The sequence below is a fragment of the Folsomia candida genome, unplaced genomic scaffold (assembly GCF_002217175.1).
Source record: "Folsomia candida strain VU population unplaced genomic scaffold, ASM221717v1 Fcan01_Sc002, whole genome shotgun sequence".
Lineage (NCBI taxonomy): Eukaryota > Metazoa > Arthropoda > Collembola > Entomobryomorpha > Isotomidae > Folsomia > Folsomia candida.
Genome location: NW_019091194.1, coordinates 14,749,454 through 14,769,272, shown reverse-complemented (window position 1 = coordinate 14,769,272; position 19,819 = coordinate 14,749,454). Strand labels below are relative to the sequence as shown.

The 19,819-nt window shown below is 37.8% G+C and overlaps 1 protein-coding gene across 1 annotated transcript; it reads right to left on the bottom strand.

Annotated features, from left to right (window-relative positions):
- Window position 1: 1 nt before the first annotated feature.
- Window positions 2-19,679, bottom strand: LOC110843791 (vasodilator-stimulated phosphoprotein). The gene is made up of 13 exons (XM_035847847.1): window positions 19,225-19,679; window positions 18,323-18,408; window positions 3,501-3,636; window positions 3,358-3,422; window positions 3,173-3,274; window positions 2,922-3,098; window positions 2,792-2,844; window positions 2,472-2,702; window positions 2,269-2,376; window positions 2,038-2,201; window positions 1,797-1,967; window positions 1,506-1,557; window positions 2-1,419 (listed from the first exon to the last, which is right to left on the bottom strand). The coding sequence occupies exons 2-13, from the start codon at window positions 18,325-18,327 to the stop codon at window positions 1,391-1,393; spliced, it is 1,293 nt and encodes a 430-aa protein (XP_035703740.1). The 5' UTR covers window positions 18,328-18,408; window positions 19,225-19,679; the 3' UTR covers window positions 2-1,390.
- Between the last annotated feature and the right edge of the window lie 140 nt (window positions 19,680-19,819).

The window sequence follows — 19,819 nt, the reverse complement described above, 5'->3', positions numbered from 1 at the left end:
CTCTTTAACTTTAAAGTCATTAGTAATTTAATATTGCAACCGCTTGATTGAAAACAGTAAACGAAATTATACAATAATTAAATAAGTAAGCAATTACATACATAACAAAATACAAACTTTTGAAAATAAAAGTGCCAAATAAACAACAGTAACGACAGGGTAAATGCATCTCAATAAGTCAAACAATGTAATGTTTTTTTTCTAATAAGGTCTACTATAAAAGTTCATAAATAAGAAACACCCATCATATCACTCACTCAAACCCCACGGTATATAAACAATCATGAAGATGTGCACATGTATGTATGTAATATACATACATATAACACCGCATAGAAAAAATACCCTAGAAATGGCTAAACATAATCTACTGGATGAATTATGTATTACTTGGTTGACAGTAATTCTGACTCGAGTTAAAAGGATTATCAACTATTCGTTAGGTTAAATCGAAATTTACTTATTTATAGGTTGCTTTGCACATTTTACGAGATAATCAGTGTCAAGTGTGTCACAACAAACAACTATATACATATTTGTCTAAATGATAATGCTAACTAATTTTTTGGCATTGTGTCTTTAATATTTTAAGCATAGAAAAATTACTACATATGTATCGATATAATGGAAATCATAATAATGTGTCACGTGTAAACATAATACCTATAGGTGTCAAGCGTTATGTACAAAGGTTTACATGTATGTATGTATGTACGTGTGTATACATATATGTACATATGTAGGTATATCGTTTACGTTTATCTAGATAACTGCATTGCAACTGTACTTTTGTATATGCAGTTGTAGGATATCGACTTAGTAAAGGTTATACAAGATTATATAATAATGACATTAGAGTATCGCACAAAAGAAGAATACTAACGGCATGAATAAGTTAAAAACGATAAATAAAAGGTTCACCGAGTTGTGATTTTATCTGCAGCATATGAAAAACAGCACAAGTTTTACGAGTATACCATATATTATCGCCAGAAAGAACTTTTGTGCCTTACGTCGGCTGATGATTATGATTCTGGAAGAATTGTTAGCATTTCTACTGGCGTAGGAACACAAACCGCCGCCCGTTTACAGAATTATCTTGAACAACTTATAGTTAGTTAGTATTAAATTTATGTAAAATTTATGCTAGTGAATAATGAGCCTTCATGTACAAACTTAAATATACAGACACCATCACCACAGCACATAAATTAGGAATACTGGCTTTGTAATAAGGTTTAGGATCTTCTTTTTTAAAGTCTCAGAGGGTCAGGGTTATCAGCATTTGCGTTTTCGTGTGTCTGCTCTGACGAAAATGATGATTTTATTTTATGACGAATTCGTTGAATTTATGATGTTTGCGATCAATGGATATTAAATTGAAAAACGCTTATCTCCTATTCAGCTCAAGTTTTATGGCTGAAAAAAAAATCACATCATTAGAAATCTGGTTTTATGTAGCCACATATACAATGAACGTAAAAAGAAATATGCTTATGACTTACCATCAATAATTTCAGCTTTGACTTTGCATAGCTCTTTTCTAATTTCTTTTAACTGCGAAAAATACAAATAAAAATGTACACTGTAACGACTTACACAACACTTTCTTTAAAATATGTAGAAACCCAGAACACAACACCCACGCATGTATATCAAGGTGAAGTAGGACCAGTGTGGTTAAAAAATATATTAATTCATATTAAGCGTCACAAGGATTGCAGTATCAACTTGGTAATGTTGCATTTGTTGTTCTATTAAAGTCTCCTTCGTTATAAGAACAAATTATTGCTTACCATGTCTTGTTTTAATGACTCTAATTCGCTATCGTAACCATTGGAAGAACTTCCATTCATGACTATTCCTGAACATGTGTCGGATCCCGTTCTTTTTCTTTGATTCGTTTTAGGAGACGGTGGAGATTCCTTCATTTTTCCAACGCCACCTGGCCTTGAATCTTCTTCATCCTGTAATAAATGCAATGATTAATTTTATAATTCAAATAATCTATAATCGCATTGTTTCAGAGTGACTTACTTGACCGTTCTGTAGTGGAAGATTTGGAGCAGAGTTTTCTTTGCACATTGCCCGTCTTCGGGCCAAAGTTTTTGCCATCTCGTCCATCAGTGACGTTCCCCCTGCCGGAGTTGCAGGAGCATCACTTCCGCCTATTCCATTGCGAACCCCTCCTCTCAAAGTACCTATTATAATCAAAGTTATACAGTCAGTAAATAACATTTGGTAATAAGTCCTTGGTCAACAACGTACCATAAAGACTTGCACTCGATGCACTCCCACTGCTACTACTACTTGACGTACTTGTCGTGCTTATTGCATCTGGTTGTGGGCGATTTGCTTTCTTCAGTTGTGCTTGAGCTACATATACACATATTTTGTTGGTCAGAAAATTACACCAAAGAAGCAGTTTACATCAATTATAGTAATAAATTATAGGCATATCTTCTACTGACCTAATGCGGCAGCTAATGAGCCGACTTCTTGATCTCCGCCTTTGGACAACGGTCCATTTGGCATTGGAGGAGGCGGCGGTGGAGGTCCACCGCCACCAGTTTGTAATGGCATTGCAGGTGGGGGTGGTGGAGGTTGTGGAGCGGAATTTGTCCGATGATGACCTGGAGGTCCTCCTTGATTTTGAACTAAAACGGGTGGCGTATTTGGGCTTAGGGATGGTATCGCTCCAACTATTGTTTAAAAATACAATTAATTAGTCCATTGTTCATGAATAAAGCACGGAGCTGATTGGTTTAAAATAGCAACAAATGTTCATTACCTTGTTGTTGAGGTTGTGACATTCTTCTTTCAGTGATTACGGCAATGTCTTCCCTGTAACATAAAAAAATGATTTAAAACTTGTCCTAGTACTGATATATATTTATTGTATGGTTTAAAAATTTATTTACCTGGTCATTGTTCGGTATCCCATGTCTTCCTCACTCGGATGATGATTATTATTATTATGTGCTGGTGGGGGATGAGGATGGTGGTTATTCATGGGCGGGGGACCCGTGTGATTCGAATTCATTAATCTCGGTGGCCCAGGAGTTGCATTGTTGAGCGCATCGACAGCAAGCATCATACTACAATGGTATTATTTTCAATCAATTTTAGTGATTAAAATCATTCGTTCTACATCATAGTCTTAGTTCCTTACCTGTATGCAAATGCTTCAGCGTCATCCTTACTGCTGAAGTTAAGACCATAAACCTGTCGATTATCTCTCCATTGGTGAAACGTTGGTGTCGCTTGGTTGTACCTACGCGTACGGATCGGTTAGGAAATTTAGTATATTATTACTTTTCAATGCCACTAATTAATTGATAAATACGAAATCCTTACTTGAGACCCTTCAAAATTGAACAATTTATGACCACCTCCTGATCGTTTAATTTCCTTCCCACCGTCTTCAAAAACAAAACAAAAACGATTATTTAAATTGTGCTAAATATTAATCTTCATGCAATATTAAAGTAATATCTCACTCTGTATGTGTTGTTGACCACGTGGTGATATATATGAACTTTTGATAGACCAGATGAACTCCCACTTGGCACCCACTTTTTGTTGGTTTCATCGTAAATCATTACCGACGCTCGGGCCGACGCGATGCTTTGCTCACTAAAATTATAAATAATTCATAATATATCATACACTGTTATAAAACCATTATCATTTATCCCAAATATTTGTAATATTCAAATATTAGTTTATAGGTTTGTGGAAATGTATTATTTTCGATTCCTTTCGTATGAAAGCAATTCAGTCGATCGGTTTAATGACATGGAATCTTGCTATTCTCTTGGCGTGGATTGATTGAGTGAACTAAAACCGTCCCGATAAAACAATGGCGCCTGCTCGTGACCTGAATCGCAAGGCAAGGGCGATGTATCTAAACTCAATTTCAACATCTCGATGAAGTTCCACCAGGAGATTATCAACCTATGAGCTCCAGGGTTTCATGTCTTCAGACGAAGAGTGAAAGTTTGGAAAACTTTGGTGAATACGTGCCTTCTCTTCTCGCACCTTATATAACCTACAACGTCATGCATGTATAACGTAATTCAATCTCTGTACACTACATATAGTCAACGAAAAGGTTATATTAAAGTTGTCATTCCTAGACAGTAAAACATGATACATTTTAAATAACTGCGACATATACCTCGTTCGATAAGATTGGCGTTGGGTTGAATGATCGAGTATCGAGGAATTTAACCTTGGAATCGGAAAGACATTTGAGACGAAATATCATGTTCGTGTGAAATTCGAGCTAATTCAATATTGCCCCAAATGGCTACGAGATGAAGTCATGAAATACTTGCATGCGCTTCTAGAAAACACATTCCGCAACCATGTGCCATTTTTCATACCACACGTTACTAGGACTTATCGACACGTTGTAAGCATCTTGAGAGTGATTTTTATTTTTACAAACTTCCTCCAGAACTGCCATCGTCATATGGAATTATTTAGTGTCATACTGGACGTTTTATACATGTACATATTTACATATTTAGCTGCAAGTTTGATTTCACGTCGACTCGATGACTCATTGCAAAAATCAGCACATTTTCCATCATTTCTCAACTCTGGGAATTTATTCTTGGGCGAAAAATTTGTAGCGTGTTGCAAATTTAAAAAATATACACTCCAGATTTTGACAGTTTTAGAAGGAGGAAATCTCAAGTTCAAGAAGTCTTCAAAAGATCGGAACTGGGTTATCTTAATTTGAAAAACTCATCCGCATTTTAATAAACATTGTTCAATTTTTACATTGAAGTAATAGAAATTTTTTTTTACCAAAAATCAATACAACCTGGCAAAGGCTAATCGTTATTGGGCATCTAGTGTACTTCACATTTAAACCGTGTATCACATTCATAAATCTGAATCCGATAACAATTATTTACAACTCATGTATAATTCCACGTTGTAAATGTACAACCCCTGCCCCTCGCTCAATTGTGCCATCTGTATGAAAAAGGTTTTGTGAAAATATAAATGGGGCAGATGCACATCAGTTCATCAGTGCCAGGTGTAAGCAGAACGTATGTATGTACCACTCCAGTGTTATAAGGGTCTCACTGACGCCTGAAATATGGGAAGTAGCAGTGTACTAATAAGAACAAGAACGGAGTAGTAAGTGAGATAAATACGAATACTCCAGCTCTTCTATTATCTAGAGTCTTTTTAGTTTTCAATATATTACACAATTAGGTGTTCTCTAGCTCACACTTCATTGCATGCACAACCTCTGAAATGAGCCAAATTGGTGAAGCATATTGACTATGTTATTCTTATAGATTTAAAGAAATTATCTGGAACTGCTGTTGCCTTCTTTTCTCAAACAACTGGCACAACCATAAAGTTTTCAAGTCGTTGGAGGAAGAACACTCCAAGACGTATGTATGTATATAATCACAATCAGTATCATTCTCCAGTACAGAACGGAAGACAGCCCATGTATTACATTTGTGAGTCATGCAGTTGTGAACTGGTGGTGGCAAAGAATTCCAGTATTTCCAGCATTAGTATTTCCCGATGGCAAGGAGAAACACATCTTCCATGCTGTAAAAGGCGAAATATGAGTGTTTTTCGTAAAGACAGCTCAAGCTTATAGTGAAGAGAGAATTCCTATCTGTTGTAACAGTATCAGTCATCTATATATATGCGTTACTAGAGAAGCGTGCTCTTCGATGTTTGAGAACAAGATGCTTGAAAGCTTTACAGGAGAAAGATAAAATGCCTGTCATTGCATATCGTCGTGGTAGGGTTAATGCCGATGCAATGTTATCTTCATATGTGAAGTAGAGCTGCTTGCTGTCCTAGTCACCGTCGTCGTTGTCATCTTACCATGTGTGAATAACCATCCATAACAAACATGAGAGATTCGCTTTCACAGAACATTTCTCACAAAAGCTACAATGTCACAAACCCAGAATAAGCAGGAATACAGAGACAGAAACCACACAAATGAATAAAATAACAAACACAACTGCCGCTTTCTCAACAAATGTTTGGATGGATTTGAAATGTAAATCATGCATGCGAATGAATAATTAATACGCACCATTGAACATTTCTGGATTTTACTTTGGAGGACAAAATTTTGTCATTTTGAACTTTAGAAAGTATGGAACTGGAAGATTGAATAGTGATTATGCAACGCATAGTGCAAAGGGGTGAGATCTCAATAGACTAGAGAAAGTTTTTGATAAGTTTGAACATTGGAAAATTTCTAGAACGAGTGTCAACTTGACTATGCTGACATATACTACTTGCTCAGTTGCTCCTTTGCATTTGTGCCGTCGTACATCATCGTGAATGAAAAGTTAATAAAGCCAAGTGAGCAAAAATAGTTTGATAGGTTGAAAATCACCATAGCCCATCCTGTTCCTAGACATTTTCATATTCCGATATTTTCCCTTTGGGGAGACAACGACGGCTCCCGTCTTTTCTCCATTCTAGACACATTCTTTCGCAATAAGTAAAACGACTACAAGTTCTAGAACTGATAGGAGAGAACTTTGTAACTTCACAAAAGTTTGTATCTTACCCTACAGCGAAAAGTATTTTCTATCGTTAAAAACAAAATGTTAACAACTAAATTATTGAATAAATTGTTAAAGCTTTCGCTTGTGTGGACAGGGCCCAAATTAACCTCTACTCAGTAATTTAAATCTAGTACATTGGAAATGCAATTTCGGAAGACTGACAATGAGTGCCATAGTAGATCCGACCTGCGAACGTATGTACGTGTGTATTGAGGGTATTCATTAGGACTTCGCATGTTCGCATCGCAACATAACTTTTTCGAAATTGCGAATTTTGCGAAGCAACAAAGTGAACACACTTCGCAAATGAAAAATTTGCGAAAATTTGGTATACAAATGTCTCGAATTTTGCAATGGGAAAAATGTTAATTTCCATTAGTTACCGAAATGCGTCTCAAATTTACCAAATAAGAAATTTCAAAAATTCCAAACCCCAAACTTCCGTAACCAATAGAGATTTATGGAGTTTTCCTATTGCAAAATTTGTGAAAAATATTTTGCGAACTAAATACTAGCCTTGGAGATGCGCAAGTTCGCAAGTCAATTTTCAAGCCAATAATTTTTGCGAACTTGCGAACTTTATTGTTTTGCGAACGTTGCTAACGATGCGAACTCGAAATGAATACCCTCATTGTAATGTACCTATGGACATCTAAACGATCTATATAAAATATGTAGGTTTACCATGCACACATGTGTTGCAACATGCAGTAACTACTATATTGGATGAATGTCACTAAAATTTCATCCAAACCCAACGACGCCCTTTCGCTCTAATGAGAATCAACTACTGATGACCGTGATATGGCTCACAAAAGTTTAGTAGGTCACCGATAAAGGGCGAAGAGCCCAATCCTGCGATGATTCCTTGCGGGAGGACCGGGAAGAGCCCCAGACCTGTCAGCTAAACCCCGGTACCGTTCGCACCCCAAGGAGGAGCAGGCAGGTCTGAGGTGTGGTGAGCCGGAAATTCACTGGGGATTTATGGCTGATAATAGTCGAGGTCCTCTTGGGTCACAGAGCCTGCCCAGCTCTGTCGATCGATGCCTCGTAGTGTCCCGAACTGCAGGCTTAGCCAAGGGAGGGTTGCCTGCTCAGCAACTTGGCACATGTGATCTTGTGGAGAGCGCCACAAGCAGCCTTTCTTTGACCCAGGAAAGTGCTGACTCTGTTTCAATGGGTTTGAGGAGGTCAACACGAGTGACAAAAAGACCCGTTTCACACGATGAACGAATCCAGGCTGGGTGGGATCAATTGGCAGAGCAGTCATCACCAATTATACCCACGCCCTTACTACAATATGAAAGTGATGATGATGACGAACCTCTTGCTAAAAGGTCCAAAACGAGTGGAAGTTCGCAGCCACTACAAAATTTCCAATTAGATGAAAATGACGATGTAAAATTTATATGTTTTAATGCAGATGGCCTTAATGACACAAAAATTTCCAATCTCATGACTCATTGGGAAGGATGTGATATGCTTTTTTTTCAAGAGACTAACCTCGGTCAAACTGATGAAATAGCAGTGTCACAAATTATGAGAAGTTTCGAGTATGAGACTCATTATAATCCTGCTTTACGTTGTACATATAGTAAAGATATAGGTACGGGATACAAGTACGGGGTAGCCCTTTCTCAACGACCACATATTTCCGTGGAGAAAGTGGATTTGGCTAAGATCTATGCAAATAAATTAGTCCCTTTGAACCCAGAACGTATCATGATGACCAAAGTTCAGACAAATTTAACAACAGACCCAATCACATTCATCAATTTGTACTTTCCTTCACAGAACAAAAAGAGTCCCGAACGGATAAAAGAGAGAACAGATTGGCTCACAACGATTGACTTTCTCTGCAAAGAATTGAAAGATGATTATGTGGTGTGGGTGGGAGATTTCAATTCTCAACGACCCGACCTTTGTCCAACAGGAGATAAAGACGAACGGGCTAAAACTTTCACCCCAATGTATGAAACCTTTGCCAAGTATGGATACACAAATGTGAGTGAAAGTCTGTGGGAGGACGATGTGTGGACATTGTGGGGTAAGAATAAGGGAAGAGCCTATACATCAAGATTGGATTATGTAGTCGTGTCAAAAAAAATGTCGCCTTTTAATTATGACATTCGACCGTTATATGAGACAATTGACTTAAACACAAGTGATCATGTATCAATTAAGTGTTCCATTTCTCAACTTTCACCAACAAAGCCATCACTTCTAAATCAAATAAAATTACATATCCCAATACCACAAGGCTTAGATGGTGCAACGAAGGTGCATAAATGTATGTGGCTCGTCCCAAATGACCAAGGAGAGAAAGTTGTATGTGGAAAAGTATTTGCAAGTCCTTCAAAACTATTAGTCCACATTCGTACACATACAAATGAGAAACCATTCGCTTGTTCTAAATGTGGTCGACAGTTTACCACCAAATACAGACTCCAATCGCACGAGGGAATATGTCAAATGCAAGACAAAATTATCCACAAATGTCCAAATGTCGGATGTAATTATGAAGCTCCTACATCCAGCATTTTGCAAATACATATGGCAAGTTGTGACCCTTCCAACAAAATTGCTTGTCCGAAATGTCAGATGATGATTCATCCATTAGGTCTTGCTCATCATGTCAGCAGCTGTGGACAAGACAAAAACAAACGGTGTGGTCCATGCGGCTATTCCACAACATCAAATAGAGATTTTCAGAAGCATTTAAATACACCCAAACATAAAAAGAACACGAAGGAACAAACGGGCAACAACTAATTTCGATCCATTCGGAGAAAGTCCCCCAGAGTGAGAACTGGGTTATCAAATCGTGCATTTTGACAATGGTGGGTGGATGGAGAGGATGAGAGTGGAGAAAGTGGAGGAGAAAGTAGCTTTGCCAAAACAGGCTGACCATACTACCCAGGTATGGTTTAAAGGACAATGGGTTGGATTGGAACATGGATGCCACCCACAGTAAAGAGTGCAGTCCCAAAGTGACCCGATCCCTCCCCGCTTAATCACAGGAGGTAGGTGACACCCCAAGTAGGTCTGTGACCTACCCGTTGAGGAAGGGGACCTCCCCCCCTGTGGGTATCACTGGCGTCAGTGACCCACATTGCACAGGGGTGTGGTTATCCCGGTCAGCTCGGCGGCTGAGGGGTGGCGGGGCCTGGCCTTACCTCTGACCTAGGCTGGGGGATAGGGGGCTCCGATGTAGGCCGGAGCTAGGGTCACTTTGGAAGAGTGGACGCGACCCACTATAAAAAGCGTGCATGGGGCAGCATGAGGAGAGGGGTCCACGTTCCCCTGCCCTGGGCAACACTCCCATGGGAATGTTGGCTGACGTCTCCTCACATAAACTTGCACATATGCACACTAAACAAAACGAGAGCACAAAATCCATTAATCGATTCGGTCCTTGCCCAGCCCAGCCCTAACCACTAGCTCCCCACGCACCAAATTTTACAACACGACACGAGTACAACATTCAGATGAAAATTTACAAAGTTCCTTTGTCCAGTGCTACCTTCCAACCAAGGGAGCTTTGACTCTTATTGCTACCAAATAAAATAAATAGTGTCCTAGAGTTAAGCAAACCCAGAGCGCAAGTTCATCATATTTGTTGTCTGTCACCCATTCTGGATATATGAATGTTGTAGGAAGACCGCTCATATAATGGGAGCCGTTTTAAATTGGATGTGCTGTAATTGATATTGGTATCATCTCATTTCATATGTGGACATTTCGGACTGTTATCATCATGTCTATGTCATATGTGGCGTAGTGTCAGTCGGAAAACAAAATATTTTAGTGCCTCTGACTCTATATTCAATGAAAGCCTGCCACATGCGTAGCTTGTTGTTATCCTTTATTTAAGACCCACTTACACTTTCGTTTTGATGGTGGGGCGTGTAAACTGTAAACCGGATAGTTACTTATGCAGCAACTATCACACAGTTAGGCACGATAAAACATTGTCTTCAAGTCCAATAAGCCAGTACCCGTAGCACCAAAGCTGATTTGTACGTATGCGCACATATACGCACACATGTACAAAAATAACCAACCCCTTTGCAGTATTTCAAGTTTGATAGATATTGTTAACCTCTAGCACATACGACATCCGAGCAGCAGTGGAGAAATTTAATGAATTGCTATACATGTTCCTCTGCTGCCAAGTCGTCATTTCGTCTAATTTTATTCTGGTCGACATTTCCTACACGCACTCAAATGGCGAAGCGTTTACATCAAATCCTGGGGATAATTCAACTCAACCCTTCAGATTTTCATGTTTAATTAGTTGGAGACATTTACAATAGGCGCTACTTAGGTCACACGAAAGCTCTTGTAAGCAGAATAAAGAACATAAACAGTTCAGTTGTAAACACAATAATGAAAAAAATCATCGGGAATAGCGCTTATAATGGCATAATGACGGCAAGATTTCCGACCAAGAAATAAAATATGATAGTATGAGGTCAAGATGAATTTAATGCAAATGATGATCCATATTCATCAAATTTTAATACACATATTCGGCTTCCCTGTCACGTCGTCAGAACGGAAAGGTATGCATTTTACTTTCTGACTCGTAGTAGGCAATTTCTCAGAGTATAAGGCATTTTTATGCTAATGCTGAAACTCGACGAAAATCGACTCGCTAAATGTATAATCACATAGACGAGACAGTTTCTTTGCAATTTTTCGTTTCCACTTTGCTGAACAAACATGACATCAATATCTGATACAAGTGATGCATCATCAAAGCGGTTGACGTTAGGATGTATAAATTAGCCTATGAGCAAAACCGAACAGTTGTGCCCAGCTTTACATCAAAAGTCAAATGAGCTGTAGTGAGATCAATTTAATCTGCTCAAATTTATGTAGTAAAATGCCCATCCATTGAGATAAGAAGGAGTGCTCTAGCTTATGTACATATTTTTCTTCGTGAATAAAAAGTTAATAGGCCATGCTGAACCAGAGTAGTTTGATATGTTAAAATCATTAGACAGTTTGCATCATTCCTATTATGACGACGACGGAGAATATCAGGGAAAAATACATATTGCGCTAATGAAATGAGATACATTATTCTAAATAAGAGTTGATCCGTCGTGCACAACTTTAATTTTAATGCATGCGATTTATATAGAAACAGACATTGTTAACACAACATGATTATGACGCAATTATGCGATGAATATTATCTGCAACATGCTTCGCATTAATTAAATCATCGTGTCGAGCACATACATAGGTTAGTACTGCATTTGTAACTTACTATAGAACAATATTATGTGTACACGGACGGTAATTTAGTTTAGGGGCTAACGATCGATAAGGAATGAAAGTAATACGTACATTCAGCTCGCCGAGAGAATCTCCCTCCTTTCTGACTTTCCCTTCACCTATGTAAAAGTTTGAGCTGAACTCAATCTCACCAGCAAACTGTATACGATCGTTGGTTGTAGTTTATTTCCTCCACTCCGATCCAAATACGCTTCAGCTAAACCTACCTTCTTCTCCCAGCGGAGGAAACATTTACGGTTCCGAGAGACAACGCAGAGAACCCAAAACATGTGTGTTTTTCATCACTAGCAAGCTTTCAGAATTGATGAAATAATACGAAAAACAGAATGCATCCAAAATAGATATTTCCAACAAACAATACTTCTAATGTTACAAGTTATACCAACCAATTAATGAATACTATAATCAAAAATGGATAAAGAAGTTGAATTGCTTTCACCAGCCAAAAAATAAAACAATGCTCATGAAACGGTAAGAACTGTAGCCTGAGTCATACAATTGATGCTGGATCGAAGTTGCGAATCCGCCTTTTTTGCAATCCACAAAAATAAAGAAAGTGTTGGGTAGAGGATGGACGGCCGCGTTGGATGACTCACATTCCTACTTTCACTGCACAGTTACTACAGATAATATCATATCCCTTGTGAGGTTGTCAAATGAAATATGCACTTCAATAAGTTCAAAGCCAATGCAATCTTCATTCATAACCGTAACCAAGTATTGTCTACTATAAATAAACATCATCAGCGTCAATTATAAAAATCTGCTATTGGACTTCATGTCGAGAGCATAAACCATGCAAAAGTATATTATCTATTATCAAATTGGTAGACGAATAAATATCAGCCCTACGAGAAATACTAAACTGTGCGCTCCAAGTACTCAAGGGGGTCCAAAATATCGAAGAGAACTTGTGATTCTATATATGTATGCACAGTGCATTGAACTGGAGAATGGGAAGTCTCCCCAAATATCAAACTATTCCACAACCTATGAGATCTTCCAAACCTCGGATTAAGTCTGGCTGGCCCACATCCACGAAAAGCTAAAGTTCAGAGTTCTCTACACCCTGGTCTATTTGTTGTATAACAGATAATGCGGGGAAGAAGTGAAAGCGGATTTTCCCTTCTTATTTTGTATTACAAGTTTTTATTATATATTTATCCGACAAGAGATTGAGATTGCGCTTGTCATTGAGACGTGGAAAATCCGTTAAGTCAGTAATAGTTAAGTCAGACAGTTATAAAAATCCGAAAATTTTCATCCAGTTTAATGCATGAGCACAAGACATGCGTCACTATTATGTTACGTATTATGCCTTGCCTAGTTATGTAGGTATTATCGATCCATTAATTTCTTCATCCATATTGCAGTGCCTTCATAACTCTTACAACCTACATATCCCAATGCCAATTGTACTACACTTATCAATGGTAATGTAATGGTATTCAACTATTTATAAATAGTTGTATTCTTACATTTTCGGTTAATGCATGAAACGAAAATGGTTACCTCCTTTACTCAGCATGCACTTACAACAAATTGCGTTGCAGCATAAGAGAGCAACTTGTGACTTGAGGCTTGGATGAATAATACTAAAATTCCTAACCCAACCTGAGAATGTTGGTAGTACTGACTGATTAAATCCTACATATTTCAACTTTACCCTCAAAGTCTGAAATTAGTTACCAAAATAATTGTTCCATGGGTCAAACACAGTCACATGGTGTCAAGCACCTGAACCTAAGTATGACTTTTATTGACCAACTGCTTCGGTTATACATACCCCTTGAATGTGATGTTGTATGACATGCATTATGTATGTCATAGCGTAAGTAGAACATAATTAAACATTTGAACAGATATGCCACAGTTTTCGGAATGCCAAACTTGTAAATAAGTAACTGGCGTTGTGGGTCGTAAAATATCTAATAATCCATGTCTGCAGTAATAATTTGATGACAGGTTTAAGTTATTTGAACATTGATTTGTTGATCCATTTTCATTTCGAACTTCGTTCTCACCAGCTTTGTTTTATCTATTACGTATTACCTAATGCCCATAAATAGTTAATGATTCTACTCTTTCACAACAACTGTACGACATATTGTGCACGACTGGAACGACAGAATGAACGCAGAAAAATAATTGCGAACTTTTCTGGTGCCTGTTTTTGTCACGAAATACGAGACAGCTGATTGCAAGTTAAAACTATTTGAGATTAACAATGAGTCTCGCTCGGGCATCACCTTGAGTTTACTGTAAGGCTTCCCTCAAACCGTACTGAATTTCAAACTTGCATAATTTGGATTTTTCCTCTCCGAGTAACTTAAATTAAGTGGGTCGAGTTTTATTCGATCCACTAGAGTTATTTTTTCATGTAGCAACGATAATGCATAATACTATTATTATTCACTGCAAACTTCTTTTACGAAATGTTCTATACATTAGATGCTATGCAATTATTCTTAGCAAGTCTTTTGAATGCCAAGGAAAAATGGAAATCGAATTGCAGCGAACCAAACTACCAATTGCAGTTTTAGATTCCGATTTTTAGTGCAATTTAATATAAAAAATGCATATGAAAATATGACACGCATGTGTGCTTATATCCATGATTCCCTGTATTAGTGCACATGCAATAAGCTGACTCATCTCGCCACTACTCATCTGAAGCATAATGTCCTGTCGTGAGTAATATTTCGCTCGGGTAACTGGCTAAATACTCTGAATATAATTTTTTTTAATAAGCAGAGGACAGTGATGGAGTGAAACATTTGGCAAAGGTTTGGTTGGGTTGTCGCAAAGAATCCCCTCTCTTATTTGTTGTTGTTCACCTAGCCCTGACGACAAGGGCTCTTATTGTTCCCATGCTCTGCTCTAGTGGGCTGTGCAAATTAAGTTTTCGTGACTCTCTAACCTGACTGACTGTGGGGTTGAGGCTGAGACTCTTTTTGAAATCAATCACGTTTCCTACAAAGTCGAGTGCTGAAAAAACTGAGCGATATAGTTTTTAATAGTTGAAGTGGAAAACAGCAAATGGTCAATTGGTCATTTTATGCATGAATAACTGCACGGCTACACGACTTGAGACTTGAGAAGCAACAACAAATAGATAACTATGCACTATTTTGCAATGAAATACGCAAAGAAGTATTTTATACCACTAAAACGAAGCTATTGAGCTTATTACTACAACCACACCATGTAATTTCAAACATTTTGCTAGTTGTTATACAGTGCAAATAACGATGCTGAGTTAGTAAGGTTGACCACGAAACAGGCCAATTTCCTGTGTGATGTATGAGTACGAACCACAATGAAAATAGGCATGTTCCGGGTACCGGGTAACTACCCGGTACCCGGCTTACCCGGTACTTTTTTGACTACCTGGTGAGTACCGGGTAATTTTCAGTACCCGGTTTACCCGGTCGGGTACATATTAAATTTATTACGCTAAATAAAGTTTAAGTTACTTTTAATTTGTATAGTTAATCTTCCACCACATACGTAATTCATTTGGAATTAATGAATAACGTAATTTATGAACATTTGATGTGGTCATAAGAATTGGGGATTGATTTTGAGTTACCAATCTTTATGATTTTAATTTTAAGCCCAGTAACAAAAAGTTATGAGAAGTTGAAAAAATTATTCCTGACCACTTTAAGTGGCCGAGATCGGCTTAGAACAGAACTTGACTACGTACTTATTTGCTTGTCGTTCGGTTTGTAACTTTGTAAGGGCAACAATAAACAAAACCAGAATTTGAACAGACAAATTTGATTTTGTACGATTTGCAGTACAGTTTGAACAGTTGATTTTTGCGAGTTTAGATTATTTTTCAAAAAAAATAAAAATTATCATTTCCCAAGTAATTTTGTAATCTTTAATTTGGAATTTTGGTAGGCGCTAGATTAGGGGCTGTAGAGAAAATTACGAATCTTTTAGTGATAATAGGATTTCGATAGCATTTTCTACCACCGCGAAATCCGTTGTCCCCTTTTCGGTTTTAGCGACTTTCGCCCCCTCGCCCTCGGGTAACCGGAGAACTGGAACCAAATTACTTTCACAAACATTTGCTCCAAATCTGCAAATATAGATCTAAACTACAAAATCTAATTTTTATGTGTATCTCGAAATGTATGTAGGTTGTGATTATTATACTTCTCAAAAGCTATCCAGGTTTTTTATTTATCGCGATTCCTTTCACCTTTGTTATAGATATTTATGTCACTTTACACTATAAAGTTTGTGTAAAAGGTGCATCTTCTATAGCTTATTACGTATCAATAATATCAACTAGTTGGTGAAACTCAGTATTACGGTTCTAATTCATACGTTTGTACATCATTCCGGAATTTATTTAAATTATGGATTACCGGGCCGGGTACCCGGTACCCGGTAGGAATTTGATACCGGGTCCGGGTAACCGGGTACCGGGTAACGCTGCTACCCGGAACATGCCTAAATGAAAACAAAACCATCAATGTCAGGAAAGGCGAAATTTACAATAACTGGAAAGCACAAGATTGAAAGGTGGGAAAGCTATTTAGCTATTATTAAAAGGAAGACTCTGAAGAATATCATGAACAACAAGGGGCAATATTTGTGGTTTTATGTAGTACTGAAATCGAAATCTCTTCCATTTCCGGAAGCCGAAAAGTTAAGTACAACAGTCAGAAGCTAGAACTTCTAGCCACTGAATATACAAGTAGAACCTGTCAGCCAACACGTGGATTTACATTTGTTTATTTACATAAAATCTTGACTGAAGGAGTTTGAACAACTTAAGGACCGACCGGCATGGGATAGCATAGAGTTGGAGAAAACAAACTTTGTTGGCAAATAATAATGCCTTGTGAAGATACAAACCAGAGACCACATAATATAGTTTCTCAAATTCATCTAAGCACGCTAAAAACATCCATGAATAAATAAATGTAAAAATCAGCGGAAGTTGAAAAACTTGGCACGGAATTTGGAGTTGGTAGTTGGTTGGTGGAAAATCTAAAGCATGGAGACGCACAAGTTTAAACTTCAAATTGCTTGATTTTTCTCGAGTTTGCATTGATGTATTTATTTTTAGTAGAAAACTTCGAGGAGGAATAATTACAGGAATACCAGGTACAACAGGAAGTTATAAAGCAATTGGAAAATGTCTGGATTATTAACTTTATCAGATATTTCAAGTATACTAAAATAAGTGAAAATGCCAAATTCTAGCATTGAATGGATAAACAAATTAATATACCACTTGGCTTGAGAAAAAGCCTTTACCCCTATTTTTAAGATATGTATTTTCTCATCCAACATATGTCGCATCATAAGACTGCTGTTGACCACAGGGATTTAATTAGACCATAGAATTTCATCTAACACCACGATGTTGCAGCTCTTAACTTGGGAGAGTTTTAGTCGGTTAGAAATGTGGTTCTCGTGTCATCGGTTTCTCTTCTTGAACATTAACATTCCTAACACTTCTCGTTATAAAAGAATCTCGCACTTTCTTCGCTGTAAGGATGAATTCATAGATCTCGTTTCAGGTCGATATCACTTTATCACTCAAATCAATACATTCTCTCATTCATACCTACTGCCACCCCGAACCAATGCTGGAGCATGATAGCTAGTAAATATAGAGTAAATATTTATGCTTCTTTTTCTTTCTCTTTGATATCATTGGATTGGTACTTGTGAAAGTTAATACATTCATTGGTCTCGATTCATTAGTTGATAGTGTGTCAGGAAAGTGTTCCTTGTTAGTAATGTCGTGATTTATGAAGTATCTTTGGATCTGAAAGTGATAAGCTACTCCTGATACTATAATGGGGAATTACACATATATGGCAGCCAGCCGTGTGCGTGGAGAGGAAACTTTCTCTCAGCAGAAGACGTTCATGATTTCTCCACTCGCTCTCTCCACCACTTTCCAAGTGAACCAAAGTAACTCCGGTGCCCCATTTCATCTCTTTCTTGCTCCCGAAAAGATTCCGAATCCCGACCAGCGGCAGCAAGTACGGGCAGCAGCAGAGGAGTGGGTGGGACATTGACCGACCCACGGATCAATGCCATAGCTCGCAAGGGCTGCGATCATCGTGCCAATGTCCTGTTACTCAAAACATGGCCCACCACCACCAACCACCACAGTGATACTACGACTTGTTCGCAATTATTGTCCCGAGCCGCACCACCATGCACCATTATTGCTTTCACTTCATTAGAGTTATGTGCCCATTGTCACCCGGGCATGCTTTTAAGCGGATGAACAAAATAAACTATAAGGCTAGCAATAACACTCTTTTCATTGTCTGAAAAAGTGAAAGCCATTGGGAATAAATAATACGGATTCTTCCATATTATGTATTATCTACTAATGTACTTGGATCATAGTTATTATCGCTAATAATTGATTAGATATAATGATTAGTATAATTACTCACCTCATCTTGCAAGTATTTTCAGGCTCAGTCCGTCCAATATTTAAGTCAGAATCCTTTGTTTTGTATAAAATCCTGCCGATCCACCACTGCACAAACAAAATGTCACACCTTTTAACACTTGTCAACAAATCGCATACGACTTTGGAGCATGCAATTAAGCCAAATTCTCAAACTGGAAATGCGCCAGCTGTTGACATTCAGTATTTAACAGTTTTCCTGTTATCACTTATCGTTATTGTGTATTTGTGTTATTGCACGGCGGAAGAGATAATAACGAACGATGCTGATAACCATTACTTTCATTAAATGTGTATGATTAAACTTGAGAAGGTTAGAAATCTGTCAGCAGGCACATATAATATGCACTCACTACTATAGCGAGAAAAATGGAAAAACCTTCAAATTGTGAAGGACATGTATAGAAACTTAAATTAATGGAAAACTGGAATGAGTTTCAGTCGTTAATTGGTTTTGTTAAATGCAGTTTGTCTTGTGTATATTTTCTTCGTTCTGGATTTCGATATCCTTGCACACATAATCATTTATTTGCCAGCCACAGGAATAATCAAAACGATATTTGGCTTATGCAACGTCTGGCCACTTCCTGTATCCTGTTTAGTTCGAATGACAATTGGCATAACATAAACTATTGTAAACCGTATCGTAATTAAGAAGTTGGCTTATTCGTCATTATTATAATATATCCCTTTAAATTTACATGTGGAAAACTGGACCCACTGTCTATTTGTAATTTTATATTTTCCTGATATTTGAGCAACAACACGTCTTGTAGAATTAAACGCACTTTGGGCACTATCGTCTATTCAACTTAACGCCGACAACAATAATGTTTTGTATTATCTAATAATATAGTTATGTAAGAAGAAGTTTGACCAACTCACTTTTTCGTATTTGCCAATAATTACAATTGAATTTTATTAACACCACCAGCAGATCCACACAATAATCGACCAACCAGTAGTATCCAGGAACTTGTTTCTTTTCCTGCAGTGATGGATGTTCTTATGCCCACCACGATGGTGGAGCAGAAAAGCTTATAATTTTATAGTTGTTGCGAGAAAGAGGTTGTATTGTTGTTATGTATTTTAATGTGTGAGTCTGGTGTGTATGCAAGGAAAGGGTTGTTGTGGGTCTTGTAAAAAAAGAGTGCAGTCAGTGCCCCAGCAATGTTCAACTTGACATCGTATATCGTATCTTTCCTCGTATTCCACACCACCAGAAGAGCTTTGTTTTTTATAATAAAGTTTCGTATAATCGTATCGCAAACGGAGAAGAGTAGAAATGATGGGATTGAGACGAGGAGCTGTGACTGACTGGGCTTTTTACGGACAACAACTCCCAAAAGTTATAGAAAGACTTGCCTCACAAACTCTTTCCACTCCTATCAGCAGAGAGCAGCAGATCTCACTCTCGCTCTCCTTCCTCTCCGTCATTCATATCCTATGCATTTCAAATGGATTTGCACTTTTCAAGAGG